Source organism: Betta splendens, chromosome 19 (assembly GCF_900634795.4).
Source record: "Betta splendens chromosome 19, fBetSpl5.4, whole genome shotgun sequence".
In the NCBI taxonomy this organism is placed as follows: domain Eukaryota; kingdom Metazoa; phylum Chordata; class Actinopteri; order Anabantiformes; family Osphronemidae; genus Betta; species Betta splendens.
The window spans coordinates 444809-463521 of record NC_040898.2 but is presented as its reverse complement, the minus strand read 5'-3'; the positions used below and the strand labels follow the sequence as shown (position 1 = coordinate 463521).

At 44.7% G+C, this 18713-nt stretch overlaps 2 protein-coding genes across 5 annotated transcripts; both read left to right on the top strand.

The window, feature by feature from the left end:
* Positions 1-1318: 1318 nt before the first annotated feature.
* On the top strand, positions 1319-4227 carry b3galt8 (beta-1,3-galactosyltransferase 8). Its single transcript, XM_029134434.2, has one exon. It carries the CDS (start codon positions 2155-2157, stop codon positions 3133-3135), a length of 981 nt encoding a protein of 326 aa, XP_028990267.1. The 5' UTR covers positions 1319-2154; the 3' UTR covers positions 3136-4227.
* Positions 4228-5270: 1043 nt separating this feature from the next.
* Positions 5271-17563, top strand: zgc:162952 (PKc_LIMK_like_unk domain-containing protein). 4 transcript variants are annotated; one of them, XM_029134431.3, is made up of 10 exons: positions 5284-5412; positions 6781-6840; positions 9828-10018; positions 10264-10385; positions 13120-13168; positions 13386-13535; positions 15139-15312; positions 15546-15629; positions 15958-16044; positions 16363-17563. In XM_029134431.3, exons 2-10 carry the CDS (start codon positions 6810-6812, stop codon positions 16462-16464), a joined length of 990 nt encoding a protein of 329 aa, XP_028990264.1. In that variant the 5' UTR covers positions 5284-5412; positions 6781-6809; the 3' UTR covers positions 16465-17563. The 4 variants fall into 4 exon arrangements, with proteins under 4 accessions (XP_028990265.1, XP_028990264.1, XP_055360238.1 ...); XM_055504262.1 differs by lacking the exon at positions 5284-5412 and adding an exon at positions 5453-5876; XM_029134432.3 differs by lacking the exon at positions 6781-6840 and having other exon boundaries at positions 5271-5412.
* The last annotated feature ends 1150 nt before the right edge of the window (positions 17564-18713 follow it).

Here is an 18713-nt window from a genome sequence, read left to right as displayed (position 1 = left end):
GGTAAGTTCATTTCGCAGGTTACTGAGCAGGACGTGCCCGTTTGATGACGAGCCTGTGGTTGTGGAGGTGCAGCTTATTAGAGTTTTTTTCCATCATGAGAGGGTCATAAGGCCACGTATTGTTGTATGTTTTCATATCCAGATGATTATTTGAAGAGTGTTATTGTTTTTCTAAAGAATCGTTAATGTATTTAATAAACCATTTGAAACCCTTCATTTCAAACATAACAAACCGCAGATCTGCACTTACCACAGAAAGCATTCTGTGCGTAGCTCTTCGTTTTTTTGGCATCAGGACATTTTTGTATAATTTGGATGATGCAGTGCATGTGGATCAGGTAATGGTGTGTAGAGCCGTTTGTACCATATGTGTGGCACTGAAACGGTTCCTGCACATTTTTGTACAGTTCCCTGACCACAAACCTCTGTGTGTCTGTATTAAAAAAGATTCCACAGAGTGGCAGGTTTGTCCTTTCTATGATAATCTGTGACACATTTTAGTACGTACACCTTAGATGTACTGCACACACACACTTTGCATATTACTTGATTACTTTCCATTTCAGAGTTTCCAAACTTGATTGAGCCCATTGCTGGCACGTACATTCCTATTAAAGCTCCTTCAGTCAATGAGGGAGACTATGTTAATGGGAAGTCATTTCACAGTATCAATGCACATTTCCTGTCCAGAATCTTAGTTTAAAGGCAATTAAACTCATTACTGCTTCCACTAACTACATAATATGTGATGCAACCCATCTCATCACTAATGTTGAAGCCAAATGATCATTGTCAGTGCATGATTCCAGAATCTTCAGGGAGTCATCACTATGACACACGTTTCAACAGGGTATGTTGTAATTGACACACGTTCATGTTTTTACTGTATTATTTTATTGTTTTACACATTTCAATCATTACAGGACACTACAATGGATTCTTGCTGGGGGACAGAGGGTGCCCTGTTTGATGACACCCTACCCTGAACCTGAGCCTGGACCACAGACACGGTTCAACCAGGCCCACAGCAGAACACGGCCACACACGGTGTTTGCGTGGCCTCAGGGTCAGTCCAGAGAGGAAATGTGACAATATAGTGGATTGTGTTGTCCTTCACAACATTGCCACAATACGAGGAGTGAGCCACCCTTCTTGTCCTGCCGAAGAGGACCAACAGGATCCAGTAGTGAACCAAATAGACCACAGACATGGAAGACTCTTACTGTAAGACAAATGATTTGTCAGAATCCCTTTTATTAAAAAGGTTTCTGCACCAAAGCACTCGCAATTTCTTCATGTCCTGAAAAATAAAATGAATTATTATTTACAGTGCTTCACACAACCACACTGTTACGCAAATTGTAACATTAGTGTTCAGTCAATGTTCAAGTCCTAACCTTAAGGCGATGCTCCAGTATTATAATTTCTAGTATAGCCTTTTTATTAGCCTGTCTCCTCTCTATTTTGAGCTGTAAAAGGTCCAACTCAAGTTCACTCTTTTTAATTTGCTGTTGAAGATGAACCTTACACAGCTCCTTGAATACAGGAATACATTAAAAAGGGAAAGATTTTATGCTTTAAAATTATATATTAAATATTAAAGCCAACTCTCTTCCCTTCGCTTATGCAGCTGTGTTGCCTTTTCTATAGAAAATCGCTTCTATTTCTCATACGCCAGCATTAAAACCTGACAATGTCTTTATTTTTACGCCGTGCACGTGCGTTAACTCTGGGTTACCGACAGGAGGTGCATTAACCTAACTCTTCTCAGGTGTTTTGGAACCGACATACTCAGGGTAAGCAGGTTCTGGGTTAATCTACCCAGAGTTCGGGTTTTAGCAGAAGGTTAATCAACCCCGTTTTCTGGAACTCGCCCCTGAACAGAATAGATTAAAAACAGCGGAGCTCCACTTTCTGACTTCCTTGTTCAGCTGCAGCGCGTCATGAACGAGACGAGTGAGCGTCGATCCGCACGGTCCGCACAACAGTAGACCGGAGTTCCGCGTGGCGGAGCTGGTCGGGGTGTGGCTCCGCCGGTTCCGCTGGTTCCGGTAGCTCCGCTAGACGCTCGAAGCGGCCGCCTCCCTGTGGACTCACGGTTCATGTCGGACTGTCCGAAAAGCGCAGGACAACAAGGGGTCGTCACTCAGGACCATGAGGAGAAGTTCCTTCCGGAGGTTGGGGAATTTGTCGGTCGCGTGCTTCCTCGTGCTCGTCCTGTCCGCGCTGATCTTAGTCGCTTCCCAGAGTAAACACGCCGCGGAGCCGAGCCCTCTCCCAGCGGAGGACCACAGGCTCCTGTCCCCTCAGACGTACCGGTACGTGCTCGACCAGCCGTCCGCCTGCCGGGACGCCGCTCCCTTCCTGGTGTTCATGGTGCCCGTTGCTCCTCATGAGGCGGCAGCAAGACGGGCCATCCGGGCAACATGGGGGGCCCCGGGTCACCGCACCCTCACCCTGTTCTACGTAGGGCTTCCGGAGGGGAGGCGGGCCCCCAGTGTCCAGGAGGCGCTGGAGGAGGAGAACCGGAAACATGCTGACATCATCCAGTTGAACTTCCGGGACAGTTACCAGAATCTGACCATCAAGACCATGATGTTGATGAACTGGGTGGCTACCCGCTGCCCCAACGCCTCGTACGTCATGAAGGTGGATGCTGACATCTTTGTGAACGTGTTCTATCTACTGAGGCGGCTGAGGCGCTCTCCTCGACGGGGCTTCATCACAGGATCGGTGATATCTGACGGCAAACCCAGGAGGGACAGGGACAGTAAATGGGGCGTGTCAGAGGAGACGTATCCTGAGCGCAGCTTCCCCCCATACGTGTCTGGAGCTGGCTACGTCTTCTCTGCAGACCTGGCTGCCAGGATCTCCTGGGCCTCCAGGTTCGTCCGGATGATCCCTCTGGAGGACGTCTATGTGGGCTTGTGTCTGCAGGTGCTGGGAGTGCGACCTGTCTACTCCGTCAGCCTTCTGCCCTTCAGGAATCTCTTTGAGCTGAGGAAGCTGGAGTACAACAGGTGCACCTACGCCAGACTCCTGATCGTTAACGGGGTCCAGTCGTCAACGCTGCTCCATTTTTGGGATGACTTCTCCAAAGGCCACCGGAGCTGTTCACGCAGTGCCTCGCGTTAACTCTTTACAGCAACCTGCTGGTTGGGAACCACTGCTTTAAGCTGTTCCTCAGGTAGACGGCAGGTGACACATAAAGATGAAAAACTGTAATGTGCACGTTTACATATTTCTCCAACATGGAAACGCAGACGGCCAAATACGTTTTGGTGAATCATCCATTTTTCGTTCCTAGCTGGTTTTATTCACAGAAGTGCCTTCATTAGAATCGCATGGTGACGTCTGCAAAAGTAACTGTCAACTGGCCCGTGACAGTTGTTCAAACAGTTGCACATCAGTATAAGTGTCTTTTTGAATCCTGTGTTCTACCACTGCAGCTGCACAGGGCTGCAGCAGGTCTGTAATAGTCAGCACATGACCTGGTGTGGGTGTGCAACCAAAGGCCTTTAAAGCTGACCTACTTCCTGTGCCTGGTGGGTGGGGGTCCGTCCATTATGTGTGTTGCAGTTCTCTGTGTCCACCAGCTGGTGGAAGTGTGTGCATGTGCCTTAGAGGAGTCTTTACGAAACAGCAGGAAGAATGTTTAAAATATATGTATTCATTAGTCACGTTTTCATTCTCAGTTTAACCTTTTTATCTTTTGTTCACGAAGAATCCATATATTACGGCCTTCTAAAGCTTCACAGTTTGTCCTAATGAAGGATCAAGTGTTCATTATCTGCTCTGTGTGTGGTGATACTGACATTTTTACTGTCACTTATTTATTGCTGCTGATTCTGCTGTTACGGCATAAGCTCTGTGTCATTTCTGTCCAGACACAGTAAAAGCAATGGCTAAACATATTTCTTAATTGTTGAGATTTCTGTATCAAATAACCAGTGACATGCAGCGTGTATTATAATAATTGAACTTTATTGATCCCACATTTGGGAAGTAATTGCCGAGGCGGGAGATCGAGCAGCGGACCTTTTGCCTTCTGAGGCCGACGCTCCACCAACTGAGTAGTGAAACCTATCTAGAATCAGTTTAAACAACCTGTGCTTTAATATCATTTTAGTAAACACTGTTAGTAACAGCGTTACCAGGTAAATGTTCTCACTCTTTGAATGGTGATGTTTCTGACTCTTTATATGACGTTAAACCTTATGACGCTGCCTGATGTGCATTATTGTCATCACCTCTCTTCATTCAGAATGTCTCATTAGCTAAAACACTACTTACTACTGACATTGTTTATCATTTTTGACTTATGCGTCAATAATTTGTAAATTTATTTTTTGGTAAGTTAAGTGCAGTTAAACCAGAAAGTGAACTGGACAGGAAAGTCTGGATGGACGAAGTCCGTGAAATAAATTCTGAATACAACCCAGACCTATAATCTGAGAATCTAAAGTCTTGGAATATTGGAAATAAACTGATTTGTGGGCTGCTCTTTTGCCATAGTGTCAGAAGTTCAAAATATCAAAAATGTATAAACATCAGGCCTGCTGCAGATCCCACGAACACACTGGAAGCAGTAAGGGCTGACAGTGTTAGCTGCTACCGGAGGTAATGGGAGTGACAGCTTGGTGATTCATCAGTAGGACTGAGCAGCTGCTGGAGTCTTAAATCACAGGGAGCAGACGGGCTCAGTGCTGGCCCCTCAGCAGCCGATGACCACATCCTCTTCTGCCTTTCTCTGTGCTTGTGCGTGGCGCTACAAACATTTCCCATTGAGGCAGACACAGCAGGGTCCACTGAGAGGTCACCAGGAACACAGTGATCAGCAGACCTTCCACTCTGGGAGACACTGAAACCATCTGCATTGTCTAATCTGTAAACACTAAACAATTAAACAGTATAAACAATGACACACTGTTTGAACTGACAACAACATCACAGGCCAAAGCGTGTTACATAAATGTCTGCCTCAACCGCTTCACCAGTCTGTGTTGTGCTCCTCTGTGTGTTTGCCCATTATTGGGCTGAGTGGGAGTTCATGCTCTGAGCCACAGCTCTGCATTGTTCAAAACACTCCCACCGTGTGCTGAGCTGCATCTGGACGCTTCTGGTCAGCACAATGGCCTGGCCTCATTTAAGGTGTGACACATAATGTTTGGCACAATCCAGACCGTACGAAAGCCTTCCTAAACACGCACGCAGCAGCCAAAACATGCTGCCATGAGCACAAACCGAGCAGCTCCACCGCTTCCGGCTGCTCCTCGTGGGCGGAGCTTCCGCAGCTGAAGCCGGTTCCTAAGACAACCCGCGGAACGTGCGCGTGTTCGGAGCAGCAACACAGAGGCGCCAAGAAGCTGGTAGAGGCTCGTATAATGCACAGGATTCCGTGACCGGGCTCATGTAAGTACACTCAACGCTTTTAGTATAACTTTATATGAATTAAAGGCATGTTTTCAGTGCCTATATGTAGATGTCGATGTTAATGAGCAGCCTAACCAACGCGGGTACTGGACAGATAACTTCTGTTCGGTTCGGTTCGGTCCAGCTCGAGCGGAGCCCTGTCACTCACCGTGTGTCCAACCTGTCTCCCACATTATAAACATCAGCGAGGAAGAAAATATTGATGACGTAAGAATGAGCGCGATAACTCGGAGCCGTGTTCACATCAAAGGTTGTCGAGCGGCTTCCACACGTCGCGTCACAGACCAAGAAGCACGCGCAGTGTTCGTTCACATCACGCAAAGAGTGTCGCCAGACTTCACCTCAGCGCCAACGTGTTGCTGGACGTTGTTGTCAGATTGTGACCCCGGATTGTGAATGACTTTTCACTGTGATGTTTTTACGCAATGTTTGACAGAATCTGAGTGAGTCCTGTTCATTCCATCACCCAATGGACGGGGTCAGGTCGGCGATGGGATCAGCTGATTTAATCTGCTGCCTTTTATTGTTTGATAAAATCTTTAATCAGAGCACATTCTTAGTCAGTAAAATGCTTTGCTCAAATCCAGCTCATCAAAGTTAGAGTCAGGCTTTCTGTTCTCACACCAGCAGCAAATACCGCGGTTTGTAGTAGTTTAAATTTACCATTTAACTTCATCCTAGGGTCCAGTATTAATGGGCCTGTGTCAATAAAGAGTTTCACTGTTATTGCTATTTATTGATAGTAACCTACAGTAAATGGTCATGTTCATGTAGTTTGGAAAGTTTTTTTCAGTCCTTACATTTACGCACGTTAGTCCTTTTATCGGTTATTTTTTCCACTTTCTGCTTTAAACTTCATGTTCACTTTTGGGGTTTTATCAGAACATGGGTTTACTCCCACAGGTGTCTCCTGTTGCTTCAGGTGGTTGAACTTTCAATGTCACAGATGGACTCCAGTCTAACTGGAAGCACCCGGCCACAGAGAAAAGCAGCTTATCAGCTCAGAACAGTTGTTTAAATTGTATTTTTTTGTCATTACTTTTCATTATGCAAAGATTGATGGGGTAAAAATGCTATTTTTCTTTGAAGAAAAATTAGTTCAGACTAGAAAGTTCAACAGCAGATACTGTACAGTGTAATATTTAAAAAGTCTGAATCAGGGAAAGCACAGACTATGAAATGAACAGGCTGTAAAGCAGGCGTCAACCACTTACTGTTCATAATGTAGCATCAGTACTGTCACCACACCAGCATGTGTCATGTCCATAGGTTTGTAAATAACGTGTTTTTTGTGTGTGCGTGTGTGTGTGTTGTATTTATTGTTGCATATATGTGGTTCCTCCTCAGTTCAACAGAGACCATCTACGATCTGCAAGATGCATATGAATAGTATATTAAGTCAATGCAGTAAGTATAACCGACAGAAACACTCTTTACTTCTTTGATCTGGGTAATGTTGCATTTCTGTGAGTAAACATTCTAATACCTATGTCTCTATGTACACGCTTTTCTTGTAGTCTGTATATCAAGGCTGCAGACGCCAGTGTTCAGCTGTTTTCCCTATCTGTCAGCTGGGGGATATGGAGATGGCTGGTTACAGGAGTGGTTCAGGCTTGATCAACATAACAATATGATCTGAAAGGATGTGATTTATTGTTAATATAAATGAGTGACTGAGCAGATTTAGTTACATGCAGTTAGTGGGTCTGTGCCACGTTCATCATCAGAAACAGAAATTTACTTCAGTAAGATGAAAGAACATCTGGAGCTCTGTGAAACTGTGCATGTACCGAGTTTGTACCACAGTGGCTGCTGGTGCTTCCCTTAGAAAAAAGTAATTAGTCCAGTTAGTAAAATGCACATGTTCACCTAATGTGGAAGTTCTTTGAAATTCATTTTAGGTTAGTAAAAAGTTGGCTGTTTCTCCTTGTTGTTGTTGTTTTTGGGGAATAATGGCGACGGCTTGGTGTGAGTCTGCCCCAGCGTGGTGGGAGCTGTGATTTGGTTCACCAAGCTGTTGGTGAATGAATGTTCTATGCCAGGTGTTTTATGGACTTGTGGACCATCAGGGTCGTGTGTGTGTGTGTGTGTGTGTGTGTGTGTGTGTGTGTGTGTGTGTGTGTGTGTGTGTGTGTTTGTTCATGACATGAAGTGGAAATGATTTTAATGAAGGTTGACCAGGGCTCTGCTGGAGCTGGGTGCTGGTGCTACACATTCTGCTGCCTTAGCATCACCCATACACCCTCCGAGTGTGCTTTAGCCACAGCTATGTGTGGTTCTGCCCTCTGGACCGGCAGTCTTAGTCCACATCCAAACCTGCTGATGTTGCTGTGGAAAATCCATGAAGAAGCTGGCAGTGGTTTGACTGTGGTTTGGCATCAGGCTGCAGCCAATGTGACAATGTGGGACTGAGCAGTGGGGCAGTACTACATGCTTCAGAACAGAAGCCACTGGAGCTCAGTGAGGCTGGTGTCCATCTGAGCAGAATGGCTGTTCTACACATGAAGGCCGCTTTGTGTGTGTTGTCAGCTAATGAATGCTCATGCATGGTCACTCGCTTCAGTGTGAACATTCCTTCTGACTGGGAGGACGTCAGTGAGGCCCAGTGTAGCCTTGATGCTGTAGGTCAGACTAACAGCAGACTGACATGCTCCCCTCACTTCCATGCCAACAACACCCACCGAGCCTGGGCCTGTAAAAAAAGATCACTGAGCTGGGAAAGCAGAGAAAGTGTGAAACCGACTGTGCAACAATCAAAGTGGAAACTGCAAAAGGTGTCAGTGAGGAGTTCTTAACACTTCTGATCAATGTGAGTGTTTTACATGTGGAGCTAAGCTTTGTAAAGCACTGTAGTTTGTTATCATTAGTGTGCGTAAAGTGAAATGGAATGACTTGTAATCAGACATGCATTCCCTTATACAAAGTTAAACCAGCTAAGCCCAAGAGGTTGCCATAGCAACACAGCTAAAGACACAGCTGTGTGTGTGTTGATGTTTTTTTCTACCTACAGCTAAAAGAAGAGTTTCATAAGTTGTTTTAGAGGGTTCTTCTGCTGCTATTCCTGAATACTTTTTAATATTAGGCTTACACATTATGTATTTGTGAATACTAATTGGGAGTTGTGTTTAATCATGTTTAATCTATACACATTATACAACAAATGTATTTATTGAATGACATCACATTTGAGAAATGTATTCCAGTTGTAAACAAAACAGGATGTAAAATATTAACCTTGGATTTTGTTTACATCAGACAGTTGAGAGCCTTTATTGGTCATTATCACATCTATTTACAATGTAGCAATGAAACTGGTCTTTTGCATTTAACCCCTCCCCTGGGGAGCGGTGGGCTGCCATGCAGGGCGCCCGGGGAGCCAGTTGCTCAAGGACACACCTGGAGCCCGGGTGGGTTTGAACCTTCTGCAACCTTTTGCTTCCCAGGCCAATGCTCTACCCACTGAGCTACCAGGCCACCCAGTAGGAGGACATGAGCTTTGATCTGTTAATAATCTGACACTTGATTAACATCTACTTCACTTCTCGATCTACTTGAAGCTCGGTTGAGATTAGAGTGTTGTCACTCTTGATGCCAGTGGGTGATTCTGAATAAATGTAAATCAGGTTGAGACAGCGGTAGACGGTGAAAAGAGGGCAGCAGCTAGATGATGATGACGATGGTGATGAGGGCTGCACTGTAAGCGTTTCTCTGCTGGTGACTGTTCAGTGGAGAACAACAACACCCTGAATAGCTGGAATTGATTGTCCACAGCCTGTCATGGAAAGAGCCAGCTCTGACCTCCACCGCTGCTGTGCAGCCGAGGCCAGGCTCCGCAGGGAGCAGGTGCTCACCTCATGCCTTCAGTAAGTATGTAGCTCTAGTGCTACTGTGTTGAAGATGCTGGGCTGGGATTGGTTTGTCCAGTGCTGATGGGCCAAAAATCTAAACTAAAATCTGTTGTATGATTTGTATTTAACAGACTGGTGTAACATTTGTGTACTACTGTAAATGTGTTACTCTCCCTTAGTGGGTCTGAATATTAGGTTCATGCACACATGCAAGACTATTAGGTTCATGCATCAGGTTCATGCAGAGGGACTGAGCTGCCATCTCTTGGATTCGTTGTTAACAATAATACATATACTGCATGTATAAAGCCAAGCATATAAACCTACTGTAATTTGACTGAAAACGTGAACTCTGATTTGACTTTAGACCAAATGAGCAGGTTCAGGGTCAGTGGAGCATAAACAGAACCTCACCTGGCATAGCAGCATATAGTTAATAGGCAATGTGTTTAAAATAGAACCTGTGACCCTCCACCCATCGCTGCTCCACACACCCGACTCGACCTCCTCCACTAACTGCTTGTTATACGTCTGTTTTCCCACCAGACATTTCCAGGATGTGTGATGTGGATGTGTCCTCGGAGCCCACCAGTCCCACCTTAGTAGGTGAGTCTTCAGACCAGTACTACAGTGTGGACCGTTGGCAGAAGCTGCGCACTGCGGTCCGCAAGCTAGAGTTCTGGGAAAACTTTAGCGCCGAGCTAATTGGGAGCGGCTTCTTCTCCAAAGTCTACAAGGTAAGGCTGCTGTCAAAGGGTGCTTCGCTTCCCACTAATTGGGACCTTGTGGTTCTGTCATTGTCCCACAGCTTTGGAAACACGTGGGTATGATGCTCGTCCCCAGCTGAGACGTTACATAATGTGAAAATACCAATTTATGCTTTGTTCATGATGAAACGAGCATAAAGGAGAAACGTCAACATGTTCGTTTGCATCTTACCTTGCTCTACTCTCTATGACTAACTGCCAGTGATGTCTTTAAGGTCACGCACAACACCAGTCGCAAGGTGATGGTGGTAAAGATCTACAAAAACGATGTTGACCAGGACAGCATCATACGAGAGATTAGTCTTCTGCAGAAACTCTCCCACCCCAACATCGTTAGGTAACAACATGACCCACAACTAAAGCGTTCTGCTTTTCATAACAAGCCAAACAAGCAGTTACAGGATTTCCCTCGTCACATATTCAGCCTCTACAGACTTCACACCCTCCCACACATCTCACTCTCACTCTGTCAATCTGTACTGTGGAGCAGAACTCAGAGCTATTCAGTGCCTGTTTCTACTTCTACTTTAATTCTATGGTTTGGTGACCAACAGACTTCAGTGTTCATGTTTTCTACCACTCAATGAGAACAGAACTGTCAGTGTAAACCTCATGAGACCCCTAGAGGCAACTTGGACCAGTTGTTGTATAGTAACTAGTATGAACTGTAATCTTTGGCCAACCTTTCACAGGCTGGTTGCACCTGCGTCTAGTTAAGGACAGTACATCTGATACGGAAGTGAGTGTGTTGGAGAACCGGTCCCTGGAGGACGGGCCGGGCCTGACAGACCCTGACCCTGATTCACTGCCTAAATGCCAGCAGACACAAGGGAAACTGCAGAGTTACATCCACCTTTATTTCTTGTGTCTGACTTGTGAGGTACAAAGGATATATCAAAGGAAATGAAAGGAAAAGGAGAAGAAAGGAGAGACATGGATAAAAGACAGACTGGTGCTAAACTGGAAACCATTGGGTAACAATCATTGCTTACTGTGTCATCGTCTGTGAACACAAGCTCAGGGAGATAGGCCTAAGGTCATGAACATGTTTGTGTAGGTTAAACCAAATCAGGCAGTGAGTGTTTGTCCAAGTCGTTGTTCTCAGCACAGCCAACGGTTACTCAGGCGTTATATAACTGTAGATACTATGATAACAGACTTTGTCCAAGGAGAAAGTCAAAGCCTGGTTCATGGATGATGCTCTGAAATGAAACCACCACCGTGAATGGAATCCTGTAACTGTCGGTCTGTTTGTGTCTTTGAATGGCAACAACTCTCCTCTGGAATAGATCTGCCTAAAAACACATTTTCTACAAGATCACTTTTACTGAGTAAGAAATAAACAAATGGAAAATCAGAAAAGGCAGGAAATTCTCTCTCTCTCTCTCTCCCTCTCTCTCTCTCTCACACTCACACTCACACACACAAACACACACACATGATGAGGTGTGGAACCAAGATAGTGGAGACACGTGCCCATCGCGCCCTCCCTCACTGATACTGTGGCACGAGAGTCAAACTACACACAAACAACAAATCACTAAATGCTAAATAAATGATGTTGAGGTGACAACAAGAGGTACCTCAAGGCACATTACAAGGTACTTTACAAGCCTTAAAACCCAACACTATCATAGGAAACCCAAATCCTACATTGGGGCAAACGTTTAATTCAAAACTAAACATTTTCAGCTCTCATTATTTAACAATATGAGAGTTACCTGAAGCATGTCTAACAGCTTTATCACAAGTGTCAGATTATTAACAGATTTAAGCCTGGTCTGAAAGTAGAGGGTGTAGCATCCCACTTGAAGTCCCAACTCTCAAACTGATATTCTATCGTTATTGTTTTAACGTCCGTTATACAGATTGTCCTTAAAAAACACCTTCAATAAAATGAAACACGGAGCTTGTGTCTTTATCTACTGGTTACTAAATACAGTATCTGTCGAGTGAAAACTTAGCTGTGTGCCACCATTAGCTTTTATTTCTTTCTCACTGGTACAGCGGCAAGTGTCCTTCAAAATAAAGGCACAAGGTTCAGATGAACACATTATGCAACATGATATATTATCATAAACCTTACCGTACAATTAAATGCTATTTACAGTCCGTTACAGAGGGTGTCTGCTTCTAGAACTGAAACTGGTTCCACAGAGGAGCTTGGTAGCTAAAGGCTCTGTCTCGCATTCTACATATAGAACCTCTAAGGCACCATTAGGCAGCTCTGAAAGAGAAGCATGAGGAGCTATGAGGTCTGGAAAATGAGAGGTGATGAAAGGATTTTGAATTGTCTTCTCGATTTTACAGGACAAAGCAGCTGATGTAGACTCTGCTTCAGCTTTTGAATCAGATTGAGGCTTTTTTTAGTGAGACAGGCGTCATATATCACACAACCACCTGTTCACTGTACCAGTGTTAGTCTGCATTAGCACCAACACACTAAACACCCTCTGAACGCAGCTGCCTCAGTGTCGTACTCTGGCCCCTGGCCAGGTTCACTGCTGTCAGGTGATGGTGTTTGTCTGTCCCATCCAAAAGCATTGAAGCATACGTTGGAATATATTAGGTGTGTATAGTCAGTGAATGTGTTCACCAGGAACCAATCAGAGATGTAAACAGGTTTTAGCTTCCACATGAAGTCATTGCTTGGTGCTTAGCGCAGTCTTAGCGTGTTCAGGCGTTACAGACGTCTGTATAACACAGAGCCAGCAGCAGCTGGGTAACGTAGTCCTGGAGGCGAGGCGTGGAGCCTCCAGGACAAACACCCAACCACAGTGGCCACAGGCTACAAGCTGGTCCAAACAGTCTCTCCCACGTGGTCCGATGATGAAAAAGCTACAGAACCACGGCTCCTAACCTTCAGGTAACCGTTTCATCAGCCCTAGTGGGTAATGTTAGCATCACAGGAAGGAACCACACACCAGGTCTCGCACAAAAGCAGGATCAAAAGGGTTCAAAAGGGCAGGTTCAAAAGCAGGGTCTGGTAGCAGGCAAAGTCAAGAATGACATGCTTGTCAAAGATGACCATCACATGCATCAGCCCTGACAGATGTGTCCTCTGATTGTAGGTATCTGGGAATCTGTGTAAAAGATGACAAACTATACCCAATCCTAGAGGTGAGTCTGAATCCCTTGTTTGTTTATCACATGTGGGTCATTGTTAACGTACTGTATATTCAGAGCCTGGCTTCTTGTGGAGCAACAGACAATTAGCAGGTTTCACACATGGGATGTTTGATGGTTCATGACTGTGACAAAGATGCAGATCTGAGTAAAACCATGGTCTGTTAGAGACGCATCCCACTCACACACACTGCTCACTCTCGGATTCCAGTATGTAAATGGTGGTTGTCTGGAGGAGCTGCTGGCCAGGAAAGACGTGTCCCTGTGCTGGAAAGAGAAGGTGGACTTGGCTTGTGACATTAGCAGAGGAATGATCTACCTGCACTACAAGAACATTTACCACCGAGACCTGAACTCCAAGGTACCAACGGCCTGCCTTCACATCGGCACATCAAATGTTCACTCATTCTGGATATTACATTTGGTGTAATACAGAGCTGCACCTACACTAACTGTAAATCATAGATTAACCAATATATTATTTCATGTCCTACAATCTGCCAATTTTATTATAAGATTTTATTCACTCATGTTTGTAAACAAACAAATGTGAGACATAAAGGTCACTTTAGTGCTAAAACAAGGACAAGGTGTAGGATGCTTTCAGTGTAGTTGGTCACAGGCATGTGGTTGTAGTGATGACCCGTGGAGATGTGTGGAAACACTGAACAATTGTAGATGAGTTCTGACACATACGTAGATTTATAGGACATGTCCCTGTTAACAAACCTTGTGGCCAGACTAATGTCCACTTGGTTCATTACTGTGACAATAGCTCAGTATGTTTGGCGGTGACGCTGGTCCTCTCCTGTTGCCAGGCTGCGTAGTAGAAAGGCTCAGTGATGCATCAGTCCCAGCTGTCCTGTTGGACTTGCCCTCCCTCCAGGCATCCTGACCTAACTAACTGGATTCTCTCCCAGTTGGCTTTACTCCCATGGTGGCTGATGCAGAGTAGGTCCAGATCCAGAGTGCGTATTGATCCACGGTAACTGGTGCAGTGTATGAGGAGCAGGACCCAACATGTGGCTCTGAATTGTTGAAGGCAGGCTAATAATGAATGCGTCGTACAGAGGCCAAATTTTGGTAGAAAATTACTAAACTAAATGTAAATGTATTAAAATTGTCATGGAACAGCAGTATATAGTATGGGTTATTCACTGACAGACCTGGTGCGTACTGTACCTGACTGCATGAGAACGATCCACCAGAACACAGACGCCTCCGTGAAACATCCAGGTTCAACGTTCTTTAAGTTACAGTCACTTAGAGCTAGAACCTACTAGGTGGAGTTTTTACTTTCCTGCCGGTTTAACATATTTAGATGTTTAATGTTTGAACAAATCCTCCTATTTGCTGTATTTATGTTCTTTTAATCTTCTTTTAATCATGTTTTCTTCAATTCAAATTAATGTTTTGTTATAGAATAGCTTTTATTGTTTTACAGCATGTATACAACGAAACTAAACGTTATCTTCCCTTGTTAAAACGTGTACCTTTCACTTTGAAAGCAGTTCTTAATGAATCTACACTACTTTCATTCTTTTCCAGGTTTCACTGTGCACAATTAGACCAACAGCTTTAGCTCATGACTAGCCTAAATTACTGTACATCATTTATGGATCTAACTACTGAAACACGTACAACCCAGTGTTAGGAGCCTGTAGATGACTGTTCCACTTCCAAAGGACTGATGCAGGCACTTTACGTCTGCCTCAGTGACTGTCTAAGCGCCGAATCTGGCCTGTACCCCAACACTGCATTCCCTCCCAGTGCTTCAGGTAGTGAAGCCACATAATAACAGGATACTGAATACAGGGACGCATTATGTTCAGACACCTGTGTCCTGTGTAAATGAAATGAATTGTCTTTTCATTGACAACAATGGTTTGTGACACATGCGTGTACGCTGCCACCTGCAGACACACTTCCATCAGGTTCTGTACATCGTCTTCTCGTTTCCCCAGAACTGCCTGATCCGGCTGACGCCCCGGGGTCGGGAGGCCCTGGTGACAGACTTCGGCCTGGCCAGGGAGGTGGTGGAGTTGCCAGTCAAGGATCCAGGCAGGAAGCTGTCACTAGTGGGCTCAGCCTTTTGGATGGCCCCTGAGATGCTGCGAGGGGAACCGTACGACCGCAAGGTACAGTACACGAGGACGAATCAGCAGCCATGTTGATAATTTACAAATGAGGCATCTCCTGAGACGTTTAGAAGCAGATGATCACAAGCCTCAATCACAAGCAAACTGGTGAACCACGTGATTCCCCTCAGTTGGTGCCACCATGAGCTTTGTGAAGCTAAAATACAGTGAAGCAACTTGTTTTATTTTAGGGGTTCTTGCTTCGTTTCATACGAGTCCTCTCCTCATTCCAGGTGGATGTCTTCTCCTTTGGCATTGTGCTTTGTGAAATCCTGGCCAGGATTCCTGCTGACCCCGAGATACTTCCCAGATCACAGGTAACGGTCACTTCTACAGAAAGTCAACCCAGACGAGTTGTGGTGACGGCCTCTGTGCTTTTACCTTATCACTGCACCTCACCCAACCACACACACTCACACATTGGGGCAACCTGGGGTTCATGACCTGGAGAACCAGGAATCCAACCACCAACCTCTCTGCTTCCTGAACCACTGCTGCCTGCAACAGCTGGTTGGTTAGGTTTCATAAAAGTCTCCAATAATTCACTGCCTGTCAGGACCATCAGACTTATTTTAATTATTTTATCAGCTTAGAAATACTTTTTGTTAAATAGTAAATTACTTTTTGTTGCCCACTGTATTTCAGGACTATGGGCTGGATGTGAACTCATTCAAGGAGCTGGTCGCAGACTGTCCTCAGCGTCTGCTGGAACTAGCATCCAGCTGCTGTTTGGTAGGCCTCACTTAAAGACATTACACCACAATCACGCTGGAGTTTTTTCCACGAAAACATGTTGAATATTGTCCAGCTTTGTGACCGCTACTTCAGTAATCCAGCAAGCACTGAAATGTAAAAAATTATATAAGGGAGGCTGAAAGCATATAGCTTTTTATCAAATTCTGCAGGGGAGCGGTTACTTCTTTCTGCGGGGGGTAAAATAATTGAGAAGCACTGACTTAGAAGAAAGGAGCAGAAGCAATGTGATTTGGGTGGAAACACGAGGTTCTGATGGTTCTTGATGTTGATTCTAAACCACTGTGTCGCCCTCAGGTGGAATCCTTCAGACGCCCAGCGTTCGCAGAGCTGCTGGACGACCTAGCAGAAGTGGCAGAGAGCCTGGAGCCGCCAGCATTGGATCTGACCACGAGCTGAGTGGACCAGTAAACATGTAGAAGCTCCAGTGGTTCAGTAGGTAGAACACAGTGGGACCAGAGTGGGACTGTAGTGTACATACAGTATGGGTTGGTGGTGTCAGCAGTGTGTTACTGTAAATACCCTCTGCCTGTTCGTTGGAATCTGATGGTGCGCGTCAGCAACAGCAGCATCTGCTGCCTGAAACATGACGGGCGCAGGATCTGAACTCATTCATTGTTGTGTTGAAGCTTAAAGAAGCAGAGGTCTGTCAGGTTTCTGTTTCTGTATATATTAATATTCATTTTACTTCCATTAAAGTATATTTTTCTGGAATGCTACTGACGTTTTCCAGCTTTAAAGAGTAAACACGCTTAGAACTTACTCAAATGAACCTCTGAATAAACTGACAAACAATAAGGTGTCTGTGTGAATTCTAACCAAAAGGCTCTTTTTTGGCGTCCAGCTGCACCTGAGGTTGGGATGCAACTGGCCACTTTATTAGGGAAACTTAGAGTTCAAACTAACTAACAAGGCGATTATTATGATTAACTCTTAACACAAGGTTAGAGAGTCTGGACTAGATGTTTTTGAAAATCATTATGAGCAAACTAGAACAACACACCTGCTCTGAGCATCCTGACACAGGAACCGTGTTATGGTGGAAACTGTTTCAGCAGAGATAAAAGCATCTCCTGGTCGGATGTCTGTACTTTGTGTATTAATGCTGAATGTTTATAGGTTTATTGAAGTGCTGCTGATCATGTTACCTGTGTCTTTGAAGCTTTTAAGCCTAGTGAGTGGGAGCATAATGGAAAAACACTTCCTTTGAGACACACAGCCCTTCACTAGCCACTGTGTCCTCCCAGTATGAAGGTCATGAAAGATTCATTGGTTCAGGTTCAACACCAGAATAGAAAGAATAGGCTTAATGAGGAGCCGTGACCCTATATTGTGTGCATGTGTGCGTGCGTGCGTGCGTGCGCGTGAGAAACATTTTATATTCGATTTCTAAAATTAAAACCTGTGTCTCCCTGTTATGAACATGTAATACAGTCATGACAGCCCCTTTTTTCCAATATTATTATATTAGTAATAAAAACTGTTTATTACATCCTGACTTTGGGTCCTTCTCTGATGCCTGGTGGAAAACTATGGTGAAGAAACAGAATTCTCAGCCAGTTTAGTTTCGTCAGAGGTTAAGTCAGAGGTCCAATGTTGCTTCTTTTCTTCTTTAGTAGTGATGCCAAATGATCCAGAAGCTTGACAGCACCAAACAAAGGTTCTGATGGCCCGGTAGTTCACCAGATGTCTCTGATCCACCCATCACGTTGTCTTACTGCGGTCGCTCTGACTCTCCACTGAGGGGCACTGCTTGCTCAAACCTTCTCTGCTCTTTGCTCCACATCTTGAACTAGTGTGTACCAGAAGCAGATGCATCACTTCTGGTGTAAACGACCTCCCACCGGGATCAGACCAGACCAGGAACTGACACAACAGGAATTCATGTCTGACCTGAGTGATTCCACTTGGTGCTAAAGTGGTTGCTCAGAGGAGGAGACACTCAAGCTACGACCTCACACACCTGCTCACACTTGTTCAGTGTTCTTACAATTTTCAGCCACACATGAGACCAGGTTACTACGACAATGAGCTACTTTCATCCCCATCACATGGATGAGCCAGCCTCACTAGCGCAGCGTGTGTATATATGTTAGCATCCGTGTGTGTGTAAATATATATATATACTTACTTACTATCAACATGATTTCAGTAGTGTGACTTATTGTACTGTACATATTTCATTGATACAGTGTTTTAGTGCCAGAGAGAGAGAAGAAGGTTGAGGGTAACTGTATTTCTTTTTTTATTTCTTAATGGTTTGGTTTTCAGGTCATGGGGAGTTGACCCAATATCAGACAGCACTAATTGATTTTACAGGATGCTTGTGTCAGACTGAGGAAAAGTCTCTGTGAGCCTAATCCTCGTGGGCAGAAACCAATTAACCCCACAGGGTCTAACAAACACAGAAGCACTAAACAAACAACCAGGCTCTGACTCGCTGCAAAGTCTGACATTGGTTCATTTTGCCTGATTTATTCAGTCAAGTTAATAGAGGTAAAGTGTAAAATAAAACAATAGCCAGTTTTTTGGAAGTGATCCCAAACCGAAAAAAGCCAGAACCAAACACAGCCATTGTAAATTTATTCTATAAAATGAAGCTCAAACACAAACATTCCAAAGCTGTGATTGATCCAGAGCTAATACTC